The 9,928-nt window shown below is 47.4% G+C and overlaps 2 protein-coding genes and 1 non-coding gene across 8 annotated transcripts; 1 reads left to right on the forward strand and 2 right to left on the reverse strand.

Annotated features, from left to right (window-relative positions):
- Positions 1-196: 196 nt before the first annotated feature.
- On the forward strand, positions 197-268 carry trnac-gca (transfer RNA cysteine (anticodon GCA)). The gene has a single exon. It is a non-coding gene; the product is annotated as a tRNA-Cys (tRNA).
- Positions 269-1,075: 807 nt separating this feature from the next.
- On the reverse strand, positions 1,076-5,503 carry dcaf7 (ddb1 and cul4 associated factor 7). The gene is made up of 7 exons (XM_086184398.1): positions 5,133-5,503; positions 4,654-4,812; positions 3,651-3,762; positions 3,456-3,574; positions 3,150-3,359; positions 2,933-3,050; positions 1,076-2,219 (listed from the first exon to the last, which is right to left on the reverse strand). Exons 1-7 carry the CDS (start codon positions 5,268-5,270, stop codon positions 2,047-2,049), a joined length of 1,029 nt encoding a protein of 342 aa, XP_086040524.1. The 5' UTR covers positions 5,271-5,503; the 3' UTR covers positions 1,076-2,046.
- Positions 5,504-6,202: 699 nt separating this feature from the next.
- Positions 6,203-9,884, reverse strand: LOC147244686 (uncharacterized). 6 transcript variants are annotated; one of them, XM_086184727.1, is made up of 5 exons: positions 9,455-9,884; positions 7,958-7,984; positions 7,685-7,744; positions 7,220-7,396; positions 6,203-7,088 (listed from the first exon to the last, which is right to left on the reverse strand). In XM_086184727.1, the coding sequence occupies exons 2-5, from the start codon at positions 7,968-7,970 to the stop codon at positions 6,280-6,282; spliced, it is 1,059 nt and encodes a 352-aa protein (XP_086040853.1). In that variant the 5' UTR covers positions 7,971-7,984; positions 9,455-9,884; the 3' UTR covers positions 6,203-6,279. The 6 variants fall into 6 exon arrangements, with proteins under 6 accessions (XP_086040853.1, XP_086040851.1, XP_086040850.1 ...); XM_086184725.1 differs by lacking the exon at positions 9,455-9,884 and adding an exon at positions 8,755-8,927; XM_086184724.1 differs by lacking the exon at positions 9,455-9,884 and adding an exon at positions 8,574-8,923.
- Positions 9,885-9,928: the final 44 nt, after the last annotated feature.

Raw genomic sequence — 9,928 nt, forward strand, 5'->3', positions numbered from 1 at the left:
TCTTCATACCGTGGCTCTACTTCACAACCTGTATTTGGACAGCACTTTGATATCAGGCTGTACACGGAAAAGTAAACGAATGTGTTTTTCCTCAGCAGCTTCCTGTTGAAACAGACGCCAGATAAACCCACACAGGAGGGAGGCGCAGTCACGGCTGGATGAAATATAAACACCACAGCATCTCTTCCTCCCACCTGGGGGTATAGCTCAGTGGTAGAGCATTTGACTGCAGATCAAGAGGTCCCCGGTTCAAATCCGGGTGCCCCCTCGACGTTGTTTTGATTTCATACAGAACGCAGAGCAAAGAAAAGCCTGGCGAAGATACATTTAATAATGAAAACAAACGATAGGAACGACCTCAGCCTCACCAGCAGGGGGCGCCCCGCATGAAGACCCGATCACGTAGAAAGCGAGGAGATCTGGCCCCCGGCCCCAACGCTCTATGACGTAAACGCAGGTTCCACCTACGGTCAAACTAATAATAGATTTAAACGAAGTCCTACCTCTGTCCTGCTCCACCGGGGTTCAGGGACACTGGACAGGAACACCGTCAACAACCAAACCCGGAGACTGAACCCTGTTACGGCTCAAGTTTTAGTTTCAGGCTGATTTAAACAAACAAACTCTTAGCAGAGTAACAAGTTGATATCTCACATCAACAATAACGTGTCACAAACTCAATTTCATCAAATGAATTCAAACTAAACTGTTCGTAGGTGAAGCCAGGAAATAGCAAACACCTTCTTTAGAATCTTGAGTCGAGTGTATTTTGACTTTGATTGGATGAAGATTCAGTCCTGAAACCAACAATTGCATATTTTGTGAAGACACTGAAAACCACCGGCGCTCTTCCTGACCCGTTTCACCTCGTGGTTCTTTGACAGCCGTGACATCACCAACCGTCATCAGTCAGCCGTCGAGGTTTCATCCGAGCGTCAGAGTGAAACGACAGAGAAGAAAAATGCAGGAAGACCTCTCATGTGAGGACCTGGCGCTTTAATTTCTGTTCTGCTTTTCATTTTTATGATCTTTGAAATCATTTGCTTTTGCCTGCTCTGGGGCACCTCGTCTTCTTCTTCTGTTGGCGGCAACTTTGTTCAAGGAAAAACAAACCCCGCCCCCTGCCCTTCTTCTTCTCCTCCTCCCGTCGTCTGAGATCTCTGGACATCTCAAAGACGCTGCTAACTCCTAAAGTCAAGGACAGTTGGACTTGACATGCTGAATGAAGCAGTACAAGCGAGGGTTCCTAAGACATGGAGGAATACAATTTATTAGAGCAAATTCAATGATAAACTTTTTGAAAAAAGCTACAACATGAACACTTGGCTTTCCAACATCTCAAGTCGATATATTTATATGTATGTACATTTTGCCTTGTAATGGCATGCTACAAGGACACGACCCTTTAAGTACTGAAAACAACAAAGAGAGAACTCGGTGTCGCTCTCACACACCTGATCCCAGCACAGTCTCCAGGAGAGAAACACACGCCAAAGCACGATCTCATACAAATAAAATTTGAAAAAAAAAAGGGGGGGGGCGCGTAATCAGGCAGGACGCTGCTCTGGTAGGTTGTGTTGATGAAGGTGTGGATCCTCTCAGGTTATTTTACAAACAGCCTGGATACAATCATTCAGAGAGGGGTGGGGGCGGGCAAGACTAGAATATCCTTAAATAAGACGACTAGAACACACTCCTACGTGTTAGAGGTGGCTGTCCGCCACCTACAGGAGGTCGTATCCACAAACACTGAAACCCTTCATGATAATCTCACAGCCGGCTGACAAGAGAACTCACAGCAAGAAGTAGAAAAACCAGCTCAAAGCTTCCGGAACCTGGTGAGCAAAATAAATAAGAGCTGAAACACACGGAGGAGGAGGAGGAGGAGGAGGAAGGACGAGGATGAGAATGTAAACCAGGTTATGGTGGTGGAGTAGGAGAGGGTGACTCCCACACGCTCACAGACAAGAGTTCACCGTGACCTCGTCCTGGAAGAAGCGGGACAAGGACTAGAAATTAAGTCCAAATCTGAAAACGTCCGCGCTTTTAGACGCGCAGGATCTCCAGGCAGTTGTTGTAGCAGATGGCGATCCAGTCCGGCTGTGTTGAGGCCCACTGCACGTTGTTGATCTCCCCTTCAGCCGTGTAGGCCAGGATGGGGTCCTCGATGGCCCGGGGCATCTGCTGGATGTCCCAGATCAGAGCCTGGTGGTCGTCAGCTGTGGGACGAGGAAACACACTGAGGATTAGGCCCCATTCAGACCACGTCAGGTTCTCCGCTTCATCTCAACGAGGAGAGCTGCGTTTTAGCTGCTGCTCAGATCATCTGAGCCAGGTCGACTTTCTAACAATAAAAACCCAATCTGACAGCTTGTAAGAGATACTGAACCCAAAAAGTGTACTTTGTCTTGTCAAGTAGTCGAAAAGAAGTGTCTGGAGCTCTACAAGAATCCAAAAATGTCTGTTTGAGATAACTGGTTACTGGGCTGTTGTCATGGTAACACTGTCCTTCGGACTCATCATCCTGGAACTCTCCAGCCACCTGCCACCACTTTTCAGCCCAAAAACACAAGCCTGTTACGTGGACATTGTGTTTTACATCCTGAATGAGTGGGGGGGGGGGGGGGCACCACCCACAGGAGGAGGCCAGATCAGATGAGGAGACACTGGGACAGGACAACAAGTCTTCAGTCCCCTGAATAAAACCCAGAGAAGTAGAACTGAACCACTCACACTCAAATGTACCATTTTACTCCTGAGATCACATGATTGGAACTGAGATCACATGATTGGAACTGAGATCACATGATTGGAACTGAGATCACATGATGTGTGCATTGAGATCATGATTTTCTTTGAGTGCAGCTCTACATTCACCAGGAATCAAACCAATATCGACGGTATCGACCGGGTCCTGATGTGAGGAACTCACCAGCGGTGCAGATGTGACAGGAGGAGTGGGGAGCCCAGGCGATGCCATTCACGCAGGCGCGATGGTTGTTGAGCCGAGCTACTGGTGTGCAGGGAACACGGACGTCCAGGATGACCACCTGAGACACACACACACACACACACACACAAGTAAATTGAGGTGTTACCCTTAAGGGACCAGTGACGCCTCTGGCGGCAGCTACTGGCAGCAGACTTACCTCCATGCCATCCATGGCCATGGTGGCCAGGTAGTTGGGGTCCTGCTTGTTCCAGCAAAGGCGGAGCAGCGGGTGGTGCTGGGGGTCTTCATAGATGATGGTGCTGTGCTCCAGGTGCCGGAGGTCAAACATGCGGACGGAACCGTCAGCTCCCACGGAGGCGAACATGTCTCGACCACCTCCTGCACGGCTGAAGGCGATGTCATACACCTACGCACACAAATACCGTTGAATATTCTCTTCTTCATGATCGCAACAACCAGCGCTAGACACACACTTTGACTTATCCCCCCCACATACACACACCTCTTTGTCATGGGCTATCAGCTGGGTCTTCACGTGACCTGACACCAGGTTGACCCGTCCCAACACCTGACCGGTCTCCAGCCCCCAGATGGTGCAGGTGGTGTCAATGCTGGAAGTGCCTGCAGGATCAAACCAACACGTTAAAACTGCTCGCCACTCAGCCGCCGTCGGGGTCCATCGGCCGGCAGCTCTTACCCAGCAGGTTGGGATCAACTTCGTTCCAGTCAAAGGAGGTGAGGGGAGCGCAGAAGTCCGAGTTCTTGTTGTTATTCAGTAAACATTCGAGACGAGTCTCTGTATCACTGACCTGCCAGAGAAAAACCAAGTGATGTGAGCAAACTAGTTCACACCAAATATTCCTGCTTAGCCACAACGACGCAGGACTCAAACTCATACTGTCTCACCATGAAATTGTGAATACTGCCGAGATCACTTGATCATTGACAAAAGACTTCTTTCATTTCAGGCAAGACAGGAAATGGGCTGAATATAGTCACTGACAACAACCAGAACACAAACAATAACCGTTGGTCTGTATTTCATTCATGTCTGACTTTCCTTCCCTGACAAGCACATCTTTAACTCGTTCACGTCTTTTCTATTTCCTTTGGGGCAGCGTCCTCTGGGATTGCCTGAGCAGAAATGTGAGTGGATTTTCAAAGTAGGTCAAACTGAAGCGAATGGACGTCCTCACATACAAGCCTGACAACACCCTGAAACCACCAGATCCACTCAGTTCAACCTGAGAAGGACATTTAGATAGAAATCCTTCACAAGCGTCTGCTGCGGACTCTGCAAACCCTCAAACGTTTGCGCTCATTCTGTGACATTTTCTGCAATTTTTTTGAGTAATAAAGAGAAGAACGATAATCCGATGTTAAGAAAGGGCACATCTCATATCCTACCAGGAGCACAATGAAACATTTGATCGGCTCAAAACAAGATGTGCATGTTTTTACCTGCGGTACAAGTTTTTCTGACCATTGATTTTAGTGGGATTTTTTCCTTCAGGTTGACAACATTTAATTTCTTATGTTAGATGCTTACAGTACCAAATTTCAGGGCTTCAGACCAATCTGAACAAACATGGTACATCGTTGCGTTTTACTCATACATCACAAGCACATACATATGGAATTAAATTAAAAAAAAATCAAATCTGGGTAATAATGTGTATAATTAATATTTACTACCCTACCCTCCAGATGCGCAGGTAGTCCCCACTGGTGGCCAGCAGGTCCGGGTAGACCCCCTTGGTGTCTGGGATCCACATGATCTTGGTGGTGGGGTAAGGATGATCAAATGTATTCCTGCATACGAACTCTGAGCTCTCCTCCTCCAGACCCACAAGCTGGACCTGGGCAGCAGCAACACCACCCCCGTTACAATACCACCACGTAACTGCTTACTTCAGCTCAGCATGCCTGCAGTCAGTATCATTACACGGTACACACAGTAGTGGTAGTTGTAGAAGTACAAGTAGTAGTAGTACCGCTGTGTGTGATACACAGGACCAGCAACCGTCGTGTTACTGAGGGGATGTCAACAAAGCAGACATGGATGTGACGCTACGGGGCTAGCATTAGCATTAGCTGGCTAGCGTTACTATCTTTAGCGCTCGCTGACAAACGGCCAAAAAGAAGAAGACGTAAAAAAGAAGAAGAAAAAAGAACGCACCTTGTTGTTGTATTCTTCCACAAAGCTCCCGAGGGCCAGCCGAAAGCGTTTGTCCGGACGGACGCTCCAGTTCATGGCGTACACCGTCCATGGCGCCTCGTATTTGTAGATTTCTTTTCTTTTGCCGTGAAGCGACATACTGCCCGACAGCAGCTAACACGCTCGCGCCGGCTAACCGCGAAATAAGTGGCCTTGTAAAGAAGCTACGTCCGCTCACTTCGACCTGAGGGAACGAGAACCGCCCGGGCCGGTGATAATCCACATCTGATCGACTAAAATTCGATTTTGAGGCAATATCGTCTGCACTTTACTTAACAAAGAGCGGCATTGCTCGTAACGGCACGAACTTCTGTCAAACCGACACAATACGAGAGACTTCCGGTTTCAATTTTCAAAACAAAGTAAACTGTTAAAAAAATCTTTTATTTCAAATTTAGTCTTTCAACTATCGGATAACGTTAACTGATATTCCGATGTCTATTTGGAGAAAAAAAAAACATTGGAATTTGCACTTTGTGTCTATGAAGAAGCTTAACAGACAGGTTTAAGGACCAAAAATGGGGGGAACGACCAAATTGATGGAGCAAGTTACATCTAATGGCCTAAAAATAACTGACTTCACTCTTTGGCCACTCCAGGGCATAAATAAACATGTACTAATTACTAATTTCACATTCAGAATCGGGTCCTTTGAGTACATGTGTATTACGCCTGTATGAAGTGTAGGGGTAGAACAGCAGCACGTATACGTCCCGCAGCAGCAGCAGAAATACGCCCCGGTGGTGTTGGCGCAGACCCATGTACTTAAACACGTGTGTATTTATGTACGACGATGGTGTTAGACGTTGCTTAGCCATTTGTTCACGGCGGGCCGCTCGCCTGGGTCACGTAGTTCACAAGAAGCGACCTCAAGTCAAATGGTTGGAGAGGAAAACCGGATGTGACGCACTTTCACCATATGATGGGAAACGATCTTTTCAGCCATTATATAAACGACCCGCGTTTGTACAAAAAAACACTCACATAAAGAAGGACGGTATTATAATAAATTAACATGTGTTGCATCGGTTCATAGTAAACAGTTTATTAGTTGGAATTCATGCTGGTAATTAACAAAACATAAATATCCTTCACTCAGATGTCGGTTTCATCGTTTTATTTTCAAAAGGACGTAGTCCGAGCCAGCGTAAGTGTACTTGTACACAACATGAACCGGGACACTAGAGGATAAAAAGGTTTTCTGGACTGTGTAGACTCCGTTAGCTTGGTCGATGCACTCGGAGTAGAGATGGTGGCGTTCAGCCATGTCCTCTTCAGGTTTTGCGTGTTTCCTCTCCAGGTGTTTCCTGAAATTCTTCTTGTGGATGGTGATGTGACAGTGAGGGCACATTGTCTTCACAACGGCTCGGCTCCGTTGCTGCGGATGCACGGAGGACGTACCGGCGGCCGAGACATCGGGAATGAATGAGGACATGTCAACGGTGGATGGCGGCCCATCAGACATCGGTGAGGACATGCTGACTGTCCAATGTGGCACATCAGGGATTAATGGGGACATGTCCACAGTGGTGGGCGGTGCATCAGGAATGGGAGAGGACACACCGACAGTTGAGGGTGGGGAATCAGAATTGGGGGAGGACGTACCGGCGGTCGAGGGTGGGACATCAGGATTGGGGGGGGACGTACCGGCGGTTGAGGGTGGGACGTCAGGATTGGGGGAGGACACACAGACAGTGGAGGGTGGGACATTATGATTAGGGGGGGACACAGAGACAGTTGGGGGAGGGACATCAGGATTGGGAGAGGACGCAGCAGCAGTCAGGGTCGGCTGGCGCATCTTACATCCTTTGAGGTGGACCACAAAGTCGTAATGGCGGAATATTGTCCTGGAGCAGTAGACGCAGTGGTAGTGGAGCTTCTCCTTGCATGCCAGGCCACACCTGTGTATTGTGTAACCTGAGAGACAAAACACCAACACTGCATTCAAATACTTCATCGATTCATTCCGTGTTTTGTGTCTCATGGCAATTACTTGTACGTGGGAAACAACTTATTTTTCGACTCGGTATTCCTACAAATGGTGTTACCTTCGTGGACCACCGCCCTGGAGAAGTGCAGTTTCAGATGATGGTGGAGTTTGGATTCTTTTGAGGGTTTGTAGAACGACGCGGAGCAGAAAGGGCAGTGGTACATGGAGCAGCAGGAGGTGCATTTCTTCACCGCCGGTAAATGACGACCTCTCTGGATTGTAATTGGAGTGACATCTGGAAGGAGAATGTTCACGTCAGCACACAACAACCCACACCCTCTTCATCACCGGACCGAAAACCTCCGTGTCATCCAAGCTGAGCTCGGACCGGAGTGAGAAGCCGGAGAGGTTTCGTGAAGTCGCACCCACTCAAAGACCCCCAAATTCCCAGAAATAAACGGCTATCATGTGACTCTGTGACGCTGCTGTCACCAAGGCAACCTAGAGCCTCTTGATGACATCAAAATGTTAGCCAGGTGAATCATATCAGGGAACGGCTGTCTTCCAACTTATTCAGACTTACCGGGCACAGCCTCCTCAGAAGTTCCTGACACCTCAGCAGGGGCAGGATCCGGGTCTGGAGCTGATGGAGACCAGAGCCAAGGGATACAAGATCAATGCTCACTCAACCAATGAACCCTGAATATGTCCTACCAGATAAGAACCAGAAAGAACTGCACACACGGGCCTGTTTATCATGTGTTTTTGGTGTGTTTACACACTCCAAACAGTACATCTGAATCAAGTTGGAGGAGTGTGTTGTGATGCTAAGATCGGGTTCAGAGGAACGGCTTACCAGAGGAGGTCATCTTGTGCCTGAGAGCTAGAAAGATCCAACAAAAGATAAATGAGAGGCACAGAAAGAAGCGTTGTGATCAGTCTAGTTCAGATGAACTAATGTTGTCTAGCTAGACACATGTCAAACTGCTTCATCTGCGGTCGTCAGCCCCCGAGTGACGCTGGTAACCAGATGTTAGCACCACACAAACCAAAACTAACGCTACACTTGGAAGGACTGAATAAAATTAACCTGGTAGAATACAAGCCTAGTCACCCGCCGTAAACCACGACTCACCCAATAACCAAGAAACTACAGGCTCGGTTTAGCTAACTAACGTTAGCTGAGTGCTAACTAGCTAGCAAGCTTTAGAGGAGTGCTAACTAGCGTAAATTATCCAGTTGTTGCTAAGCTTCCGGGTAGCATGGGGGGGGGGGGGGGTCTGCATAATTTAATCAACTTGATGAAACAATGTCTGTTTTACAAGGCTGAGTAAACAAGCAAACAAAAAAATAGCAAACCAGCTTCATCTTTACAGTCGGCTGCCCGCAGCTGCCGTGCTTGCCTGAGGGTTTACCGACCCCTGACGTTATTCGGTGGCAGACACTCGGAAGCGAAGCACCGGTGACTCAACTGAAATAGCTGGTGGTTGTCATCAAATCATCAATCGGATGTCCCGTGGAGGCAACCTCATGAAAACATGCCCAAGTGCTAACTAACTGGGTCGTTTTCGCTAGTTAGCGCCCAGCTAACGTCGGCTAGCTAACACTGCGGAGGACCATCACTAACTCTTGAAATGCAACACCGACCACTACCTAGTCGTTTCGAGACCATGGTTTTCAGGGCTCTCCGTCCTCCTTGTTAATTTCTTTTTTTTTAAATCCAAAAACAGTGTCCAGTCCTGTCCGGGTCGTGAACCTTCGGTTTGGCTGCTGCAGGGACGTGTATCTGCGGGTGTAGATCTACGCGTTCTGCAGCCACTCCCTTCTCACAGTGAAAGCTCCGGTTCACAACCTCATGCTACTGTTATTTATATGTTCCTAAAGATTAAACCTCAATTTCCCCTCGACAGCACTTAGGGTATTTTGCTACTTAGTTCTCATTAATTGTTGTATTTGTGTTGAAGTTTGTAGCGCAGGTCACTGGTTTCAGTATTTTATTGGAGTCTTATTTTGAATTTCTATACGTTGAACCAGAAGTACAGTACCTCACTGTGACCACTAGATGGCCGCGGTACAAAAAACATCTGTCGTCTACTCCATCAATAACCAACTTGTACCGAGACATCGTACCCTTGAAGAATATCAAATAAATGGCTAATTATTTTTTCTTCAAAAAAAATAAAGTTAATTAATTTGTATTTAATTGCACTGTGTAAAAAGGTTAAACAACCATGTTTTGTTTTTTGTTTTGGTCTCAATGTCTTGTTTTCCTTGTTGTTTTGTATGGCAGTGTCTGAAATTCTCGTTCATCTGCTCAGTCTTAATGGTGTGAGATCTTTAAAATGTAACTTACTGTCTGGAAGGCCTCATGGGCGCCTGGAGTCAAACTGGCGGAGAATCTGGTTCAGTCCTATGGAGCTTGGTGACAGCCTCTGAGTCACAGTGTTTGTTTACTGAAGTAAATGTGTTGTTATCCTGTACATGACTATGTTGCGCATGTTATATCAATGATATCTTGAATGCTGGAACCAAAATACTGCAGAACTCCTTCCTCAAAACGCTGGTGGCAGCATGGAAAGGAGCCGTGTCCAAGTTTCAGCTCGAAGTCCAAGTCATCCTCTTCCTTCTTTTTAGTTCTAAAGTCAGAAAAAGGGACAGAAGATGAACACAACACACATCTCTTAACTCTATCCCTCGTTATTTTCCAAAAAACTAAAGCGGAGACGTGGCCTCGGCCCACTGCCTTCATCAGTCAGTGCGCTTCATGTTGTGACCACCGCGGGTACGGAGCGCTAGTGAGTCACACTGTCGCATGTTCACCGCATTT

Source organism: Aulostomus chinensis, chromosome 18 (genome assembly GCF_037954235.1).
Source record: "Aulostomus chinensis isolate RoL2024-O1b breed Wild chromosome 18, RoL_Achi_v1.0, whole genome shotgun sequence".
Taxonomy (NCBI): Eukaryota; Metazoa; Chordata; class Actinopteri; order Syngnathiformes; family Aulostomidae; genus Aulostomus; species Aulostomus chinensis.

Excerpts from the sequence above, each read along its gene's own strand:
- dcaf7 (XM_086184398.1), bottom strand. The coding sequence starts at position 5,270 with ATGTCGCTTCACGGCAAAAGAAAAGAAATCTACAAATACGAGGCGCCA. Across the intron at positions 3,575-3,650 it reads AGTTGATCCCAACCTGCTGG|GCACTTCCAGCATTGACACC; the intron begins GTAAGAGCTGCC and ends TTGATCCTGCAG. Across the intron at positions 2,220-2,932 it reads CTGTCACATCTGCACCGCTG|CTGACGACCACCAGGCTCTG; the intron begins GTGAGTTCCTCA and ends CTCGTCCCACAG.
- LOC147244686 (XM_086184724.1), bottom strand. The coding sequence starts at position 8,595 with ATGACAACCACCAGCTATTTCA. Across the intron at positions 7,745-7,957 it reads GCACAAGATGACCTCCTCTG|CTCCAGACCCGGATCCTGCC; the intron begins GTAAGCCGTTCC and ends GGTCTCCATCAG. Across the intron at positions 7,397-7,684 it reads TTCTGAGGAGGCTGTGCCCG|ATGTCACTCCAATTACAATC; the intron begins GTAAGTCTGAAT and ends TTCTCCTTCCAG.